The sequence below is a fragment of the Dasypus novemcinctus genome, chromosome 9, assembly GCF_030445035.2.
Source record: "Dasypus novemcinctus isolate mDasNov1 chromosome 9, mDasNov1.1.hap2, whole genome shotgun sequence".
Classification (NCBI taxonomy): domain Eukaryota; kingdom Metazoa; phylum Chordata; class Mammalia; order Cingulata; family Dasypodidae; genus Dasypus; species Dasypus novemcinctus.
Window position 1 is genome coordinate 4974688 of NC_080681.1, and position 21860 is coordinate 4996547.

The 21860-nt window shown below is 42.4% G+C and overlaps 1 protein-coding gene across 4 annotated transcripts in view; it reads left to right on the forward strand.

The window, feature by feature from the left end:
• The window catches only part of SPAG17 (sperm associated antigen 17), a 284808-nt gene that overhangs the window by 196568 nt on the left and 66380 nt on the right, over positions 1-21860 (forward strand). For all 4 annotated transcript variants that reach the window (XM_058302965.2, XM_058302966.2, XM_058302967.2 and 1 more), the window contains 2 exons: positions 2309-2453; positions 4628-4782. In XM_058302965.2, the coding sequence (XP_058158948.1) occupies positions 2309-2453; positions 4628-4782 (300 nt within the window). The remainder of the gene's footprint in view (positions 1-2308; positions 2454-4627; positions 4783-21860) is intronic.

A 21860-nucleotide genomic window follows, 5' to 3' on the forward strand; every position in this document is an offset into this window, starting at 1 on the left:
TTTAGAACGCATAAGGAGCTAGTATTAGTAATTGCTAACTTGATAATGGACCAAGTGTCAAGCACCTTACCAGCATCCTCTCAATTTAATCTGCACAACAGCACGACATCCCTGAAGAAGGTACTAGTGGCGGACTGAATTGGCTGATGAGGAAACTAGGGCACAGAGAGGTTAAGGAACTTGCCTGCATCACCCAGCCATCCTTGAAATCAGGATTTGAACTCAGCCCGTCTACCTCCAGCACGCATGCTCTGAACCACTGCGTAAGGCAGCAGTATTTATTGTTATCCACACTTAGCTGAGAATGCCAATGTTAAGGACCTAGAATAATCATCATCAGGCATTTCTCTCTTACCTAGTGATCTGCGACTTCCATAAAGAGACAAGAAGGTGACTGTTACCTGCTTCTGATAGCCTAGATTCTTAAGTCAGATCATAGATAGCAAACTTCCTGGTTCTCACAGGCATCCTGACTCTGCAGGGAAACACTGTGTCCCTTAGGGACAGATCAAGTTTAGAAAATGCCTGATGTTTTAAAACAAGCATTATACCATTTTCAATACTGGAGTTGCAGCCTGGGCACTCCAGAAGCAGCCCTGAGGTGGGGTTTGGGGTACAAGGTATTTTTTAGGGACCACCATCTGTGAAAGCAATTGGGAGAAAGTAGGACAGGCACAGAAGGGGCTGACCCGAGGTGCAAACCCCACAGAGCTCCAGCCACCCCGGGGAGCGCGGGAGCGAGCGCGACCTGCCCCAAGGCCCAAGTCTGGTCTCCGCCACAGGGCCAGGGGCCCCCGCCTCACTGGGCCCCAGCAGCTGAACGAGGGAGCCGGAGGTGTGTGCTGTCGTGCTTCCCGCAGCTGGGGAGCACGTTTTTCCTTAAAGAGGGATCAGGCCGTGCATCTCCACGTCCACCACGTCCACACACGCACACACTTGGGATTAGCTACAGCGTGCGAAGGCCTGTCTAACGTCCTTTTGGGCTGCATCACCCGCCGGGACTAACTGAAATGCTTCTGTGATTCCCACGGAGTCCACGCACTTCAAGCCCTGCAGCAGTGCTCTTTCCTTAGGATGAAGTCCAAGGTCCCTGCCCCGGCAAGGCCTCCCCAGTCTGAGGCTTCACCTTCCAGCCCCGCTTCCGCCGCCCGGTGGCCTGCCTGGGCCCTGGTCTCTGGCACACGTCTTCTCCTGCGGAGCTCTGGCCCGCTCCTCCAAGTCCCAGCACAGGCGTCCCGGGAGCCGACCAGGTGGCAGCCCTCGCTCCCAGCACACGTGTCCCCCGCATGCTCCTTGGGTTAAATTGCTCGCCCCTCCAGCCACCTCCTTAACGGCTGTCCTGCCGCTGGTCTCTACCCCCCGGGGAGTAGACACGCTTTAGTCTTGCTCATCAGCGGAGCCGCAGCACCTACCCCAGTCCGCACGGCACGGTCAGCCCTCGTGCTCGGCTGGACTGCGCTGGCCGAGACCTGGGCGTCCTGTGCGGGCAGCGGGCTGCCCCGTCTCTCCATCTGGCGCGGTGCGGCTGTTTTCCTTCTTGACCTTCTATCATTCTGTCAGTCTGCAGTAATGCCCTCCGCTGACACAGGAGTGAGGGCTCCAGTCGCAATCTAGTGTGCTTAGTCCCAGCTGTGGCTCCTCAGCGTCAGGGAAGGAGGTGGGCAGGAAACCCAGCACGATGGCACGGGGTCTGCCCAGCCGGGGGTCAGCAGGGACCCCAGCGCAGCTTCTTGCGCCCCGCAAGCCCACGTGGGGCGTGAACGACAGTGGAGGACAAGAACGTATGCACAGGTGGGCCATCTGGACCCGAGACGCCTCGGCCTCTGTTTCCCAATTTTTGAGCGCTGCTATCCTGCGCACCAGGCACTTCACAGCGGTGTGGGCAGCCCAGGCATGTTCCTGCCAGTGAACTCAACAGTGCCCAAGGACCCTGAGCCTGGTCAGTTTCCCAGACAGACCAGTCAGCCCAGCCCCGATTTTAAGTCTACTTCTAAATATACTAAAGTGGAAGGAGCACCAGCATTGAAGGCAGACAGTCCTTAGCCCAAATACCAGACCTGGAACGTCCTTGCTGTGTGACACTGAGCAAGTTTCTTAGCTTCTCTGAGCCTACATTTCGGCATCTGTAAAGCAGGGATACCTATGCCCGACTCTCATCTAGGCATAAGGACTAGGTGAGGTATGTGAGATAAAGCTCTCACTTACAAACTACCAGGACTTTGATGGTGCCATTTTTGGACTGAATGGGGCAGAATAGCCCCGGGTGGGATTGACCCTTGCCAAATGATTATGCTCTGCTTTGTATCAGGTTATGACAACTCGAGAAGACAAAGTGGTCATTGTTGAAAAAAAAGATGGTACTCGGATAGTGGATCACGCTGACGGTACCAGAATCACAACCTTTTATCAGGTTTATGAAGATCATATTAGTCCTCCAGACGATCAAGAAACACGTAAGCTTCATTTTTCAAGTTATATGGCAAGAGTTTATAATTCTTTAATTTAAAATAGATGGGATCTGCAGGGGTAGTTGAACACACGTAAGAAAAAGAAGCTTTTGGTATAGTCGGTCCCCAAGCAGCACGCGTGCGCGAGGTCCCAAGCAGGTCTGTGAAGCACTGGACTGAGCTCGCTGGCCTCGGAGTCAGGAAGGACAGCCGCTGGACGGCTGAAGGACAGTCACCGTGTCGCTCCAGGTTTCACTCCTGAAGGTCTGGGGTATGAGCTGGTGATGGAAAGTTAAAAACCATGGCTTTACTGGCCTGAACAGTTGCTTTTGATCCTTAAGGCATCCGATCTGCATAAACAGGTGATCTCTAACAGGTCCACCTTGAAGTCTGAGCATTGTAATAAAGGTGGTAGACGAGAAAGCTGCACCTGCTTACTAGATGGAAACTGTTAAGAGTCTAAAAGCCTGCCATCCTTCCTAACCCAAACTTAAACAAATATTGTTAAGAAAAATTATCCCCTCGGTTCCCTTTTCTTTAATGCCTAAGTTTGTTTAATACATTAAATGCTTCATTGCCAAATGATGTGCAACAGAATGGGCAAGTGAGTTGAAAAAGAGTAACCTTCACACTTCACTGCTTAGAGTGAAAATTAGAAGAGCCACTTGGAAAGGTAACTTAAAATTAGGCAATTTTCAGTAAATTTAAAACGTGTGTTCATATGATTCACTAACTTTACTTCTGGATGTATAGAGAGACTCTTGCATTTTTGCCGAAAGAAACTGTTACAACATGTTCCTTGTGGCACTGCATATAATATTGAAACACTGGAAAAACAAAAATGTCTGTCAATGGCAGAATAGAAAAATAAAATGTTGTATAGTCTTAAAAGGAATAGTATGTAGCATAATTAAAAGGAATGAAATACACATGCACACCCACAAGCAGATACATACACACATATATCAAGATAATGTTAAGCGAAGAACAGTCGGTGTAGATTGATACATAAAGTAAGATATAATTTATGTATATTTAAAGAACATGCAAAATATTATATATTGTTCTTGATACAGATATTTATATGAAAGCATAAAAATTTATATGAAAGTATAAAAATGTGGCTCAAGTGGTTGAGCACCTGCTTCCAACATGGGAGGTCCCAGGTTCAGTTCCAGTGCCTTCTAGAAACAAAAACCAAACAACAAGCAAACAGACGAAGGAACCGACTCAGGGGAGCCGATGTGGCTCAGTGGCTGAGCGCCAGCTTCCCACATATGAGGCCCTGGGTTCAATCCCCAGCCCTAGTACCTCAAAAAAATAAAATAAAAAAGGGTTGCAAGGGGGAAATAAATCCAGGAATAAGGAGAAAAATGGACTTCATTTTTACCTGTAATTTTTTACAGATTTATTTTTATTTATTTCTCTCCCCTTCCCCGCCACCCCCCCCCCCAGTTGTCTGTTCTCTGTGTCCATTTTGCTGCATGTTCTTCTTTGTCCGCTTCTGTTGTTGGCAGCAGCACGGGAATCTGTGTCTCTTTTTGTTGTGTCATCTTGTTGTGTCAGCTCTCCGTGTGAGCAACACCATTCCTGGGCAGGCTGCACTTTCTTTCACCCTGGGCGGCTCTCCTTACGGGGTGTACCCCTTGCCCGTGGGGCTCCCCTACGCGGGGGACACCGCTGCGTGGCAGGGCACTCCTTGCGCGCATCAGCACTGCACATGGGCCAGCTGCACATGGGTGAAGGAGGCCCGGGGTTTGAACCGCAGACCTCCCATGTGGTAGACAGATGCCCTAACCACTGGGCCAAGTCCGCTTCCCTGTAATTTTTTAATGTACAAATTTTGAAGCAAATATGGTAAAATATTGACAAGTATGAATTTTGATTTGCATGGGTAGTTAAATTATACTTTATACTTTTCTGGATGTTTCTAATTTTTCAAAATAAAAGAGGTAATAAGAACAAGGGAGCACAGTAAGTATGAAGATTTATTCTGGAAGAATTATTCTGAATTGACAAGGAAAGTAGACCACACTCTAAGTCTGTGGAGTTCGCATTTACTTTCCCACTATGTTGTTTCCGTGGGATGGTCAGCCAGCCAGGAAACCTCAGCAAAATCCTTGGGCCTGTTTCCAATGTCTGGATCCCACTGGATCTACTTACCTTTCATTTGCTTGTAGCCGACGGTCTTCAGACTATCACCAGGCAGGTGAAGTGCATGCGGATAGAAAGCGCACACTACGCCACGGTTATCACCAACTGCGAGGACAGCAGCTGCTGCACCACCTTCGGGGATGGAACGTCTATTATCGCAAAGCCTCAGGGAACATACCAGGTTGGTCTAAGATGAGATTCCTTTCTGCTGAGAAAATCCACTCCTCTGTGGCAGCAGAGTCCCTGACATCGTAGAAAGCTGCCCCTCTCTTCTCATCCAACCTTTAAAAAAGCCCTTCTCAGTCTCTTTTTACTTAGACGTCTTCTTTTTTTACAATCCATTTCAGAAGAAAACATTGTCCTGCTTGTACGTGCTAGCCAACATGGACGTGGCAAACACTTTCATAACCTGGCCCTCCTACCAGGCCAGCTTTGCCTCCTGCCGCTTCTCTAGCCTCATGCAGAGTCTCTGGTCTTCCCCGTCCACTCCCTTCTCACCTTACCTAAAGCCCCTCAGGCTGGAAGGCGGGAGGGACCGTGTGGCCTGAGTGATCCCAGGAAGGCAGCTCGCCAGCCCTAGCAGGCTGTGTCCTGGTGGGTGGGGCAGGAGCCTGTGCGGGTCGCCTTCTCCCTCCCTGCATCTCCCCAGTGGAAACGACTTCCCGGTGTCAGCCTGTAGCACTGTAGTCTCAGAGGGATCTGCCTTTACCTTTCCACTTGCTGGCAAAGACAGGACAAAGGGCCAAAATGTCAAACATAGTATCCTAAGTAAGCCAGAGGTGATAAACAAAGACCTCGATGACAAATATTTGTTACTGTAAAAGTTACTGCAGCCGGCTTATTCCTCCCATCTCTCTTGATAAACTTATCCTAATCTCTCTTCATTCAGTATAAATCATTTTGTTTGGGGCAAGGAAAGTGCTGACATTGAGAGATAACTGTAAAATGATGTAATTAGAGAAGAGGATGCTATTTTCCTTATATAGCTTTCGGAGTATCCATTTTTCAATTACGTTGGCAGCGTCCTTATCATATGTCCTATCAGACATTAAGAGAATCTGCTAAGACTCTGTGAGGAGATTGGCTTTTGTCCTCTTTTTAAAAAAATTATTAAAGAAGTTGCAGGCTTACAGAAAATTCATGCAAAAAAATACAGAGCTCCCATACAATCCCCACACAGCATTCCCATGTACCACTTCAGAAAGAGAGTGCTCCCTATACCCCCTCACCAATGGAGTGCTCCTGTAAACCTCTCACAAACAGGAAGCTCCCATATTCCCCCCCCACAAACAGGAAGCTCCCATATTCCCCCCCCACAAACAGGAAGCTCCCATATTCCCCCCCACAAACAGGAAGCTCCCATCGATCCTTCTCACAAACACCATGCTCCCACAGATCCCTTGCAAACACCATGCTCCCATGTACCCGCTTCATACAAGCACCATGCTCCCATAGATCCCTTGCAAACACCATGCTCCCCTACACCCGCTTCATGCAAGCACCATGCTCCCATGTACCCGCTTCATGCAAACAGTGCTCCTATTCACCCCTCGCAAACACAGGGCTCCCCATCACCAACCCTTCGCACTAGTGTTGCACCCCTTTTACAACTGATAAAACAACATCACTCTAGTTATACCATTAACCACCCTCCATGACAAAAATCAGTAGGACATAAATGTGAAGGTCTATAGCTGAACTTTCAGTTCTATTCCATTGCTTTATATATATATATCTTTGTGCTACTACCATGCTGTTTTGACCATGTAGCTTTGTAACAAACTTTAAAGTAAAGAAGTGTGCGTCTCCAGCATTGTTTTTCTTTTTCTAAATGCTTTTGGTTATTCAGGGCCTCTTATCCTTCTATATAAATTTGATGATTGGCTTTTCCATTTCTATAATGACTTTTGATTGGGTTTCTGTTGAATCTGTAAGTTGTTCTGACACCTTAACACCATAAGTCTTCAAATCCATGAACATATAACATCATTCCATTTATTTAGGTCTTCTTTGATTTCTTTTAGCAAATGGGTTGTAGTTTTCTGTATACCAGTCCTTAACATCTCCAGTTAAATTTATTCTGATATCTGTTTGAGTTTGCTAAAAGCTGCTGGGACTAATAAACAGAAATGGGTTGAATTTTGTAGTAGGAATTGATTAGGTTAAAAGCTTAGGGTCCTGAGGCCATGGAAGTGTCCAAATGAAGGTAATTTCAGGAGATCCTTTTCCCTGAGCTACAGCTGTGGGTGATCAGGCACACAGTGCTTTCTGCTTATCTCTCCCCTCTCCAGGCCTTGTTGCATTCAGCTTCTGACTAAAAGGGTTTCCTCTCAGCTTCTGGCTCCTGGGGCCTTCTCTCTCACATTCTGAGTTCCTTTCTGTCTCTGCAGCTTTTTCCTGTGTCTGCATCTTTTGATTTCTCTGTTTATAAAGAACTTCAGTAAGAAGATTAAGGTCCCACCTAGGTCATACAATCTAATCAAAAGCCCTTAACTGACGTAATTTAATCAAAAGTTCCAAAATACAATAGGTTTACATGCCCAGGATATTTAAGAACAGGATTTTCTGGGATCCACTCATCTTCAAACTATTACAGTATCTGATTATTTTATTTGTAAATGGATTTTTCTTGATTTCCTTTTTATACTTTTCATTATTAGTGTATAGAATGACTACTGGTTTTATGTTGATCTTGCACCCTGCCAATTTGCTGAATTAGTTTATGAGCTTTAGTAGCTTTCTGATGGATTTTTCAGGATTTTCTGAATACAGGATCATGTCATCGGCAAGTAGTTCTTCCTTTTCAATTTGGATGCCCTTTATTTATTTTTTTTCTTCTCTAATTGCTCTAGCTAGAACTTCCAGTACAATCTAGACTTACAGTGGTGACAGGGGACATTCTTGTCTTGTTCCTAACTTTAGAGTGAAAACTTTCAGTCTTTCACCTTTGAGTATGATGTTAAATGTGGGTTTTTCATATATGTCTTCTATCATGTTGAGGAAGTTTCCTACTATTCCTAGTTTCCTAAGTGTTTTTATTACAAAGCGGTGCTGGATCTTTTCAAATGGCTTTCTGCACAAATTGAGAGGATAATTGTTTTTTCTTCATTTTATTAATGTGTAGCTTAATATGGTAACTGACTTTCTTGTGTTGAACCAACTTTGCATACCTGTGATAAATTCCACTTGATCATGGTATGTAATTCTTTTATACCTTGTGTAAAAGAACCTTGAGGATCTTTGCATCTATATGTATAAATGATACTGGTCTGTAATTTTCTTATCTTATAATAGCTGTAGTATTAGAGTGACTCTGGCCTCTCAGAATGAGTTTGGGAGTATTTACTCCTCTTCAATTTTTTTTGGAAGAATTTGCATTGCACTCAATTGGTGTAATGCCTTTTGGAAGCTGTTTTAGTCAGAGTTCTCTAAGGAAACAGAACCAACAGGAGATATTTGTAAATAGTATGATAAAATTGTCTCACATGATTTTGGGGATGCACAAGTCCAAATTCTGTAGAGCAGGCTATAATCTGGGGACTGAGATGAAGGTACTCATTGAATCCCCAGGAGACATTGGCTCTCTAAAGTAGACATGGGGATTCTCTCTCTGAATGCTGAAATCACTTCTCCTTTTAAGGCCTTCAACTGACTGGATGAGACATCACTGATTACTGACAGTGATCTCAGTGGATTGTAAATGTAATCAGTCACTGATGCAATCAACTCATGTTTAAAGTCCATGAAATACACTTAATTTCAATTAACCTAGTGCTTGCTTGACCAAACTTTACCTGACTGAGTTGACACATTAGCCTAACCATCACAGACCACCCCTTGTCTATTTAGCAGCATTACACATTACTTTAAACCATGCTTAGTCTCTAAATAAAAATAATAGCAGATATATATAGGTAGATAGATGATAGATAGATAGATAGATAGATAGATAGATAGATAGATAGATAGATAGATAGATTTCCACCTTACAATACAGAATAGGGTGCAAGTCCTTGGATAAGAGTCACCCTTAAATTTAACATTCTCAAATGCTATGACATGAAACTAATACAACTTATGTCATATGATAAAGGGAAAGGATAGGGAAGAAAACAAAGATATTCATTTTATGTACATATACAAACATACTCATAACAAAACAAGAAAGAAAGGACCATTACAGTCCTCATTTCTGTAACTAGTCACATGGTCAAAGTTCATTTTTATCACTACCTTCTTCCACTACCCATTCCATGTTCCCTTTACCCTCAGCAAGCACCTCAGCTGGCCGTGGTTCTTTGCCTGGTGGGGTGACCCAACTTTAATTCATGAAGATTCTGGGCCATCGTTAGTTCTGCTTGGATTGGGCAGAAATGGCCTGGAAAAATTGTTCTAGGGTTTAAGACCCAGGGGAAGGCTGGACACCACCCAGAAGAGAGAGGGGCACAAAAAAAGAGATTTTGATGGAAAGACTATGAGTAGAAGCTGCAGCTGCAGATGCTGACACACATCCCTACCCCTGGCACAGACAGCTTTGAATTCTCTGGCCTCTGGCTGGCAGCTATGGACAGTGGGGGCCACAGGAATCCACCACCCCAGGAAACAGGAGAGAGAGAGAGATGCAGCATAAGGATGATTCAGCTTTTAACCAAAAAATTTGATCTGCTGTGTCCCATGAATACTTCCAGGCTGGGTGGGGCCTTGCTCTTGCTTGCCTTGGGAGCTGGCATGGACTTAAGAGATCCAGCCCTCCCAATCACCCTCCCTACCGACCCAACTGGCTCTTTTTTTTTTTTAGCAAATTTTTTATTGTCTTTTTTTTGAAAGATACATAGATCACACTAAATGTTACACTGAAAAATATAAGAGGTTCCCGTATAACCTGCTCCCCTCCCCACCCTGCACTCCTCCCACATCAATAACCTCTTTCATCATTGTGGCACATTCATCACATTTGGTGAATACATTTTGGAGCACTCCTGCACTGCATGGATTATAGTTTACATTGCAGTTTATATTCTCTCCATGTCCATTGAGTGGGTTATGGCAGGATATATAATGTCCTGCATCTGTCCCTGCAGTATCATTCAGGACAACTCCAAGTCCTGAAAATGCATCTATATCACACCTCTTCTTCCCTCTCCCTGCCCTCAGCAACTACTGTGGCCACTATCTCCACATCAGTAATACAATTTCTTCCAGTACTAGAGTCACAATAATTCCATACTAGAATACCAGTAAGTCCAATCTAATCCATATTTTATTCCTCCATCCTGCAGACCCTGGGATGGCGATGTCCACTCCACCTCTAAATCGAGAGTGGACTTAGATCCCACATGACTGATGAATGCAATCCTCCTGTTTGCAGTTGTCACTCTCTTGGTTCCCTGGTGTAGTGGTTGACCATCCTCACCTCCCTTTTAGCTGACCTGCATAGGTCCAAAGAACCAGAGAGTAGGTGTTGCAACTCTACTGAGGCTCAGGGCCCAGCTGGCACATGGAGAGTCCAGAGATTCAAGTCTCCTGAGCATACACCAACCCCCGCACCAGCCACAGCTTCAGTAAAAGTGAAGAGGCATGTGTAGAGAGGTCACATCTGAGTCCAACTCCATCACGTTCAGGAGCACAAATTCCAAAGTAGGCCCCACTGGCAAGGCACTGAACTCCAGCGCTATCTGCCATGACTGTAGAACCCATGTGTCTCCATAGCCCTCAGGAGCACCAGTACCTGGGGTTGTGTCTGTTTTGGTTGTCTCTGGGATCCTGCCCAGGTGTGCATAAGCGCAATCCCTCTGATGACTTACTGACACATTTGAAGTCTCTTAGCCATATAAACTCATTTGTCTTTACCATTTCCCCCTTTTATTCAAGGTCCTTTTCTTGTCTTTTCCTTTTTAAGATTTATTTATTTTTATTTATTTCTCTCCCCTTCCCCCCCACCCCCGTTGTCTATTCTCTGTGTCTACTTGCTGCATCTTCTTTGTCTGCTTCTGTTGTTGTCAGTGGCATGGGAATCTGTGTTTCTTTATGTTGCGTCATCTTGTTGCGTCAGCTCTCTGTGTGTGCAGCGCCATTCCTGGGCAGGCTGCACTTTCTTTCGCGCTGGGCGGCTCTCCTTATGGGGCACACTCCTTGCACATGGGTCTCCCCTACGCGGGGGACACTCCTGCATGTCACGGCACTCCTTGCACGCATCAGCACTGCACATGGGCCAGCTCCACATGGGTCAAGGAGGCCCGGGGTTTGAACTGTGGACCTACCATGTGGTAGACGGATGCCCTAACCACTGGGCCAAGTCCGCCACCCCAAGGTCCTTTTCTAGTTGCATCACCAGCTGATGATTGGTAGTAATCCCTCAACACCAAGGAGGCTCATCCCCAAGAGTCATGCCCCATGCTGGGGGGAAGGTAATGCATTTACATGCTAAGTTTGGCTTGGAGAGTGGCCACATTTGAGCAACATGGAGGTTCTCAGGAGGTAACTCCTGCAGCTCTAGGCATAGTTGAAATTTTAAGCACCCAGGCTCATAAGCATAGTCATAAGTATCAAGGGCCCATCATTGGACCATCCTTCTTCACTGGTCTTTGCCCTTGCACTTGGGGGATTGTTGCTGGTTATATATTCTTCTCAAGTGCTCATGGCTCTTTCTCTATAATAAACCATATGTTGGGTCACAAGGCAGGTCTCAATAAATATAAAAAGATTGAAATTATACAAAGTACCTTCTCAGCTCATAATAGAATGAAACTAGTAATCAAAAATAGATGGGACTGGGGAAATTTTGCAAATGTATGGAGGCTAAACACACTCCTAAATAATCAGTGGGTCAAAAAAGAAATTGCAAGAAAAATTAGGCAAATGGAAATGAGAACACAGCTTATCAAAACATATGGGATACAGTGAAGGCAGTGCTTAAACACGTATATTAAAAAAGAAGAAAGAGTTAAAGATCTAACTGAACAACTGGAGAAACTAGAAAAAGAACAGCAAACCATTCCCAAAGCAAGCAGAAAGAAAGAAATAAAGATTAGAGCAGAAATAAATGAAATTGAGGGAAAAAAAGAAACAATAGAGAAAATCAACAAAACCAAAAGCTGGTTCTTTGAGAAGATCAATAAAATTGACAAACCCTTAGCTAGACTAACAAAGTAAAAGAGAGAGAAGATACAAATAAATAAAACCAGAAATGAAAGAGGGATGTTACAACTGACCGTACACAGAAATAAAAAGGGTCATAAGAGGATATTATGAGAAACTGTAAATCAACAAATTTGACAACTTAGATGAAATGGGCAAATTCCTAGAAATGCAAAAACAACCTACATAGACTCTGCAAGAAATATAAGAGTTCAATAAACCAATCAGAAATAAAGAGATTGAAACAGTCATCGGTAATTTCCCAACAAAGAAAAGTCTAGGACTAGGTGAATTCTACCAAGCACTATGAGAAGAATTAACAGCAATCCTGTTTAAACTCTTCCAAAATATTGAAGAGGAGGGAAAATTACCCAACATATATTTAAAGCCAGCACTACCCTAATACCAAAGTCAGATAAAGATCTATGCTGAGACCAGCTCAGCAATGGGTTTGCACAAAGGGAAGGCGGTGCAGAACTGAAGAAATAAAAATACAGAAAGAAAGATACAAGAGAGGAAATAAAGATGGGACCAGGGGACTCACAACTTCTGAAACTGAGACCCCCAATTTTTTCCCAGGCCCTTAAGCAACAGCAACAGACCTGTGCAATGACTTGATCATTCTCTGTTAATTGCTGATCTACTCCTGCCCAATTCCCCACCCCCACTAACTGATCCAAGGAAATGGGGATATTATGGGCTTTATTATGAATAGCCTGAGTCTCTGCACAAACTGTCCACTGGGTTTTGAATTGTAAAAACTCTCCAGACCCTAGGGCGATGTGTGCTAATGCAGACCAGTCAGCTGGGATCAGCTTAGAGCCTTCAGCAAGCCCCTGCACAGTACCATAGTTAAAAGGAGAATTTGGACCATATTGTTGCACTGCTACTTTTAATGCTTTCAAATTTTTTAAAGGAAAGGGTTCATGAGTGAACTCATAAACTCCATTTGGATTTTGAGGATCCATTCCAGGAGCTACTCTTTCTCATATGGTGACCGGAAAGGCCATTTGAAGTGCCTCCAAGCCCCCTCCCTTCTAGCCTGTAAAGTGCCTTGTTGTAACGTTGACAACTTTGGCCGAGCATCTCCAGGCATAGGATGGGGAGGAGGTGTCAGTGGAGGAGAAGGTGACTTTCTAAAGTCAGTTAATGAAGGAGTTGAAGGCAAAATAACTTTAGATTTTGTATCATCAAAAAATTCACTGGGAGGAACTCCCTCACTTTCTCTATTTTCGTTTTTCTCTTCCTCATCTTCTGTTTACAAAGATTCCAAAACAGATTTAATAATCGTCCAAGTGGACCAAATAATAACAGGGAGTGGAACACCTTGTACATGTAATTTTTCTAACTCCTTTATACTCTTTCCCAGTCTTCTAATTCTAAACTTCCTACTGCTGGTAACCATGAGCAATATTTTCCTATAATCCATAAAAGTTCTAAAATATGAGACTCACTGGCCTCAGCTCCTCCTGCCTGAGGAGTTGTTTGAAGAGACAGACATATGGGCAATATTTTGTTGAACTGTCTCCATTTCCCATCATAACCCTGCTAGAATACCTGAGAGTGTCCTTACTCACCAAGGACTTGGAAGGCCTTCTAAGCCACTTGGGGCCCTACGCCATGACAACACCTCTAATTTCACTTGAAGCGATTCTTCTTCCCTTTGTGCCCCACGTTGGGCGCCAGTTGCTGAGATCAGCTCAGGAGTAGGTTTACATGAACTGAAGAAATAAAAGGACAGAAAGAAAGACACAAGAGAGGAAATAAAGATGGAACCAGGGGACTCACAGCTTCTGAAACTGAGAGCCTCAACCCTAGTTTCCACATCCTATTTATTTAGGAACTAACAAGCAGCTGTTTGTTATTTACTATAATAAGAGACAGGTGCAACATTTACGATAATAAGGTACAGGCCATACAAAGTTCAAATGCCTCCTCACACAAACATTTTTGGTGCTGATCAGACAGTGTTCCATCTAGTCAAGGCCCAGTGTTCCTAAGTCTTTTGGCTTGCACTTTTGGTCTGCATTTATGGAAATGTTTCAACTTCAAACCATGTTCCTTGCTGTTGTCCCGCAACAGATCTACTAGAAAAGAAAATTACACAACAATCTCTCAAATATCTCTTCCTGATATGCAAGGGTGTTTCAAAATAAGAAAACCAATTAATGTAATATACCACATTAACAAATTGAAGGACAAGAAAACATAGCATCTTGATCAATGCAGAAAAGGCATTTGACGATTCCAGCATCCTTTCTTAATGAAAACATTTCAAATGATAGGAATAGAAGGAAAATTCCTCAATATGATAAAGGGCATACATGAAAAACCCACAATCAACATCATTCTCAATATGGAAAGGTTGAAAGCTTTGCTAGTAAGATCAGGAACAAGACAAGGATACTCATTATCACCACTGTTAGTCAATAGTGTGCTAGAAATTCTAGCTAGAGCAATTAGTCAATAAAAAAATAAATAAAAGGCATCCAAATAGAAAAAGAAGTAAAAGTCTATTTGGAGCTGACAGATCCTATACTTACAAAATTCTGAAGTGTTATGACAAAGCTACTTGAGCTAACAAATGAGTTCAGCAAAGTAGCAGGATACAAGATCATTATGCAAAAATCAATAATGTTTCTGTACACTAGTACTGAACAATCTGAGGAGGAAATCAGGAAAAAAATTCCCTTTACAATAGCAATGAAAAGACTCAAATAACTAAGAATCAATTTAACCAAAGATGTACAGGATTTTTATTCAGAAAACAAAACAATGCTGAAAGAAATTAAAGAAGACTTAAACTAATGGAAAGACATTCCATCTTCATGGAGTGAAAGACTAAATATCATGAAAATGTCACTCCTACCTGTAGCAGTTTGATATGGTTATGAATTCCCAAAATAGATATTGGATTATGTTAGTAATCTGGTCTGTACCTGGGTGTGATTTAGTTATGACTAAGGCTTTGGGTGGGCCATGACATTTGGACATGGAAAGAACAGAGTTGAGGATTCTTAATGTTGGAGTTTTGATGTTGGAGTTTGATGCTGAAGTCTTAAGTTGGAGCCCCAGGGAAAGAGACAGAGCTGTTTGCCTGATAGTCTACAGCTGACCCTGTGGAAAAAGCAGAGGAGCTGAGCCCAGAGGAGCCCAGGAAGCCTGAACCCTCACAGACGTTGGCAGCCATCTTGCTCCACCACGTGGAAATAGATTTTGGTGAGGGAAGTAACTTATGCTTTATGTCCTGGTATCTGTAAGCTCCTTCCTCAAATAAATACCCTTTATGAAAACCAAGCAATTTTTGGTATTTCGTATCAGCACCCTTTTGGCTGACTAATACACTACCCAAACTGATTTATAGATTCAGGAAATACCAATTAAAATTCCATGAGCCACTTTACAGAAATAGAAAAGGCAATAACCATATTCATTTGAAAGGGAAAGTGTACCCGAATAACCAAAATCATCCAAAGAAAAAGAAAAGCAATGTGGGAGGACTTTCACAGTCTGACCTTGAAATTTATTGCAAAGCTACAATGGTCAAAACAGCATGGTATTGGCATGAATATATTGATCAGTGGAATATAATTGAGAGTCCAGAAATAAACCCTCAACTCTATGGCCAAGTGGTTTTTGAAAACCTACCAAGTCTACATTACCAGGACCAAAGAGTCTCTTGAAAAAATGGTGCTGGGAGAACTGGATTTCCATAACCAAAAGAATGAAAGAAGACCCCTATCTCACCCCCGATACAAGAATCAATTTAAATTGGACCACAGACCTAAATATAAAAGTCAGGACCATAAAACTATTAGAAGAAAGTGTAAGGAAACGTCTTCAAGACCTGGCAGTAGGTGGTGGTTTCTTGGATCTTACACCCAAAGCATGAACAGAAAAGACAAAATAGGGAAGTGGGACCTCCTCAAATTAAATGCTTTTGCACTTAAAGGACTTGTCAGAAGGGTAAAAAGTCAGCCAAGTCAATGGGACAAAATATTTAGAAATCACTTATCCAAAAAGGGTTTACTATTCATGATATATAAAGAGATGCTACAACTCAACAATAAAAACACAAACTACCCAGTTTAAAAATGGACATAAATGAAGTGGATGTTGCTCAAGTGATTAAGCTCCCACCTACCAATTGCAAGGTCCTGGGTTTGGTTCCCTGTGCCTCCTAAAGAAGACGAACAAGAAAGTGAGCTGACGCTACAAGATGATGCAACAAGAGACATGAGGAGGAAAACATAGTGAGAGACACAACAAAGCAGGGAGCAGAGATAGCTCAAGCAATTAGGTGCTTCCCTCCTACAAGAGTGGCATGGGGTTTGGTTCCCGATGCCTCCTTTAAAAAAGGAAGATGAACAGACAGCAAGTGCAAACAACAAGGTAGGTGGGGAGAAATATAAATAAAATAAATCTTTTTAAAAAAATGGGCAAAAGACTTGAATTGACAGTTGTCTAAAGAAGGAATATAAATAGTGAAAAAGACATGAAAAAAATGTTCAACATCACTAGTGATTAGGAAATTGCAAATCAAGGTTACAGTAAGATATCATTTCACACCTATTAGAATGGCCACTATTAAAAAGACAGAAAACTACAAGGATAAAGAGAGATAAGAGAGCTTATTCACTATATGAGGGAATGTGGAATGGTACAACCACGTGGAGAACTGTTTTCCAGTTCCTATAGAAGTTGAATATAGATTTGCCTCATGACCTGGCAATGCCACTACTAGATATATACCCAGAAGAAATTAGAGCAGTGGCATGAATAGACATCTGCACACCAATATTCATAGAGGCTTAATCACAATTGCAAAAAAGATGAAAACAACCCAGATGCCCAACAACCAATAAATGGATAAACAAATTTTGTTATATATACACAATGGAATATTATGCCACTGTATATAAAGAGAAATGAAGTCGTGAAGCATGTGACAACATGGATGAACCTGGAGGACATTATGTTGAGTGAAGCAAGCCAGACACAAAAGAACAAATACTATATGATTGTGCTATTATGAACTGAATATATTGTGTAAACTCATGGAGATAATAACTAGAATATAGGTCATCAGAAAACAGAATGAGGTTAGAGAATGGAAAGCTGGAGGTTAATCTGTGCATAACTGGTAAAAAGCTGTTTTATAATCTTTGGAAATGAATAGAAAATGTGAAAGCACATCATAGTGTTTGCAACTAGCAGTGCTATTATATGGTTATGACAGTGGTTGAAAGGGAAAGTCTAAGGTCATGTATATTACTAGAAGGAAAGCTAAATAATGTAACATGGGAATGAATATCATAGTGAAACCTCGTGAAATATGAATATGGGTGATAGTGCATATATAAGACTTTTTCTTTGGAACTGAACATAGATATGTTAATGTTACAAAATGTTAGTATCAGGCAAAAAAATTATGCTAAATGAAAGAAACCAGACACAAAGTACTATATATTGTATGCTTCTATTTATATAAAATGTAAATTTAAATCAATTTATAAAGATGGAATTAGATTAGAAGTTATGTAAGGCAGGGTGAGATAGAGGGATTGAGAAGTGAATGCTAAGGCGTGTGGAGTTATTCTTTTTGGAATAATGAAATTGTTCTAAACTTTTTGTGGTGATGAATGTACAATACTGATTATACTAAAAGTCATTGATTGTACACTTTGGGTGGATTGTATGGTATGTGAAAATACCTCAATAAAACTGCTTTTAAAAAACTAAAAAAAAAAGGCCATTTCATTGATGGCTCATGGTTAAACATTCAGTATCTATAAGGCCGGGTAGCAGGCCAAAAGCTGTTTCTCAAAAGGGGAGAGTGGTTAGCTGCAGAGGATGGCAGGGCTTTGCTCCAAAATCCTAAGGGTCTGAGTTGTGATTCTCCTACAGGGGCCTGCCAAAGGCTCCAGACAGCATCTCTATTTGCCACTGACACTGCCAGCACCATTAGATCTGCTGGATCATATGGCCCAAGTGGTAGTGCAGCTTGCACAGCAGCCTGGACCTGATGCAGAGCCTCCTCTTGTTCTGGTCCCCACTCAAAAGTAGCAGCTTTACTGGTCACTCAGCAAATTGGCCAGAGTAACACACCCAAATAAGGAGTATGTTGTCTCCAAACTCAGAAGAGGCCAATAAGTGTTGTGCCCCTTATTTGTTCATAGGAGGGGCCAGATGCAACAGCTTATCCTTCACTTTAGAAGGAATATCTCAACATGTCCCACACCACTGGACTCCTAGAAATTTCTCCAAGGTTGAAGGCCCCTGTAGTTTGTTGGATTTATCTCCCATCTCCTTTCATGCAAATGCCTTACCAATAAGTCTAGAGTCTTTGCTCCTTCTTGCTCACTAGGTCCTATCAACATGATATCAGCAATATGATGGGGCAGTGTGATGTCTTGTGGAAGGAGGGACAATCAAGGTCCATATGGACAATATTAGGACATAGGTTTGGAGAGTTGATAAACCCTTTAGATAGGATAGTGAAGGCATACTGCTGGCCTTGCCAGCTGAAAGCAAACCATTCTGGGTGGTCCTTACTAAAGGCAATTGAGACAAAAGCATTTGCTAGATCAATAGCTGAATAGCAGGTGCCAGGGGATGCATTGATTTGCTCAAGCAATGATACTATATCTGGAACAGTAGCTGCAATTAGAGTCACTACCTGGTTACATTTACAATAATCCACTATTTTCCTCCAAGATCCATCTGTTTTCTGCATAGACCAAATAGGAGATTTGAGTGAGAATGTGGTGGGAATCACCACCCCGGCATCCTTCAAATTCTGGATGGTGGCACTGATCTATGAAATTCCTCCAGGAATTCAATATAGCTTTCATTTTACTATTTTGCTAAGTAGGGGCAGTTCTAGTGCCTTCTACTTGGCCTTTCCTACCTTAATAGCCCTTACAGCCCAAGTCAGGGATCCAGTGTGGGGATTCTGCCTGTTACTGAGTATGTCTACTCTAGTTGTGCATTCTGGAACTGGGGAATAACCACAGAAAGGGTTCAAGGACCTGCTGAACCTACTGTGAGATTGACCTGAGCTAAAACGCAATCAACCACCTGATCTGCATAAGCCCCTACTCTGACTGGTGGACCACAGTGACCTTTTGGGTCTCCTGGAATTAATGTCACTTCTGAACCAATGTCTAATAATCCCCAATATTCCTGATCATTTCCTTTTCCCCAGTGCACAGTTACCCTGGTGAAAGGTGGTAGGACTCTGGCAAAAGCTGGGAAGAAGATTAACAGTATAAATTTTTGACAGTGTAACAGGATCCTTTCCCAGGAAGATCTGGCCTTCCCCTTGTGCAAGGGCTCTGGGTCTCTAAACCGTCTCAAGCCTGGGGTTTGATTAAGGCGCTGTGGCTCTGTTTCTGTGATTCGAGTTAGGGTTTTGTTCACTTAAACTAGAACTCCTACTTATACATATCAAGTAGGAATTTAGTAGATTGCCCATCTACTTTACTGCCGTGTACCCCATGATCTATTAGCTAATGCTATAGGTTATGCAACTCAAACTCTTTTGCTTGCTGCTTTGAGTCTACCTTTCACTGTGGTAACCGCACCCTCCTTGTTTTTGGTGATTACGTGCTGCTGCTAGGCTTCTGCCAGCCTCGTATCTGATCATCCCATAGTGTTTAAGGATTCTAGTTCCGTGACAGCACTTGCCACAGTAATATCTGCCCTACAGAGAAGAGCAACACAGAGCCCTTCAGGGAAGATGGGGTTAGTCTCACAAAATATTCCTCACAGACTCGTGAAAGGTGTGTCCTCTGGACATTCCTGGGTGGGTGGGCAGGCCTTAAATGGTAAATCCACTCCAGCATTCCAATCTCCTTAAGCCTCTGGATCCCCTCATCTTCAGCTTACCAAGGTAAATCTGGTATCTCAACCTCAGGCATTGTTGGCCATCTTTGGTCTATGTTTCAGCCAACCACCCAAACAAACTGTTAGAACCCTTTCTAACACCTCGAGCTGTAGCACTGAATCTAGAATCTCTGTTTAGTGGGCTGATATCAAGAAAGTAAGCCTGATTCAACTTTATATTCCTTCTACCACTATTCCATACCCTTAATATCCATTCCCACATATATTACCTTGATTCCAGTCTATGTAAGTTAGAAAACTCATACAGTTCTTTTAGAGTGTAGTATATTCTCTCATGGGTCACACTTGGCGTTTGACCGTTGGGGACTGGTTGAGATGTACAAATCTAAATTCCACAGGGCAGGCTGCAAGCCAGGGGCTCAGATGAAGGTCCTCATTGAGTTCCCCAGGAGACCCTGGCCGTCTGAAGTAGAGGTGGGGATTCTCCCTCTGACTGCTGAAATCACTTCTCCTTTTAAGGCCTTCAACTGATTGGATGAGACCTTACTCACTGATGACGGCAATCTCTCCAGTTGATTGTAGATGTAATCAGACATCTATGCAATCAACTCACTGATGATTAAAATTAATAAAATGCAGAGCCAGTATAGCTCAGTGTGTGAGTGCCTGCTTCACACATCCAAGGCCCTGGGTTCAATCCCAGGTACCTCCTGAAAAAAAATCATGACATGTCCTTGTATTACAATTAGTCCAGTGCTTGATTGACCAAAAGACTTAACCTGGCCAAGTTGACACATTAGCATAATCATCATAGAAATTTTGGTAAAACTGACTGGTGTACTCATTTGATCTTGGGCTTTTCTTATGTGGGAGATTTTTGATTACTGATTGTATTAGTTGGGGTTCTTCAGGGAAGCAGAACCAACACATGTAATGAGATTTATTATAGAAATTTGCTTATGCAACTGTGGGGATTGTGAAGTCCAAATTCTGTAGGCGGGAGCCACAAGTTGGGAATTCGCTGAAAGTTTCGATGAATTCCCCTGGAGAAGCTGGCTGGTTGAAATAAAGAAAGAAATTCTTCTTTCTCACCATTGAAATCATCAGGTTTCTCTTTAAGGCCTTCTGCTTTTTGTATGAGACTTCTCACATTACTAAAGGCAATCTCCTTTATTGATAGTAGATATAATAGGCCATAGATGAAATCATATGACTAATGATTTAAATCCACAAAATATCCTGACACTAAACAATCAGGCCAGTGTGTACTTCACCAAATAACTGGACACCATAACCTAGCCAAGCTGACACATGAACTTAACCATGAGACGGATTCAATTTCTCTTGTTTTTGGTCTGTTGAGATCTTCTATTTCTTCTGGAGTCAGTGTAGGTAGTTTTTGAGTGTCTAGGAATTTTTCCATTTTATCTAGGTTATCTAATTGTTGGAGTACAGGTGTTCATTGTATCCTCTTAGAATTATTTTTATTTCTGTGGATCAATAACAATGTCTCCCCTTTCATTTCTGATTTTCGTTTTGTGTTCTCTCTTTTTTCTTTGTCAATATAGCTAAATTTTTTTTAACTGTTTTTCAAAGAACCAATTTTTGGTTTCATCAATTCTCTCTATTGCTTTTTATTCTCTATTTCAATTATCTCCACTCTAACATTTGTTATTTCTGTCCTGTTGACTTTAGGTTTGGTTTGCTCTTCTATTTCTATATCCCTCTCTTACAAAGTTAAGTCTCCGTTTTGAGTTCTTTCTTCTTTTATAAGGTAAGCATTTAGAGCTATAAATTTTGTCCCAGCCTTTGAGGCATTTCATAAGTTTGGTTTTTATTTGCCTAAAGATACCTCCTAATCTCTCTTGTGATTTTTCTTTGACCCATTCATTGGTTGTTTAAGAATATGTTGTTTGATTTCACATATTTGTAAATGTTCCCATTCTCCTCTGTTATTGATCTCTAGCATCATTCCATTATTGTCAGAAAAGATACATTGTATGTTTTTAATGTTTTTAATTTAATTAAGACTTGTTTTGTGACCTAACATATAGTTGTGACGTGAGTTGCTACAAGGTACGCTGTGGGCATTCTGGCTCAGGCCAATAGAAACTTTCAGCAAAATGACCACTTTATTACTTACACAGTACACAAGGTCCCAAAGAGCAGGGGAGGAGATCTCATTGTGGCCTGCCTCCTGGGGGGCCAAACTGCTTGTCGGTGTTAGTGGAATGGCAGCTCCACACACCCCACTCCACATCAGAGGGAAGAGAC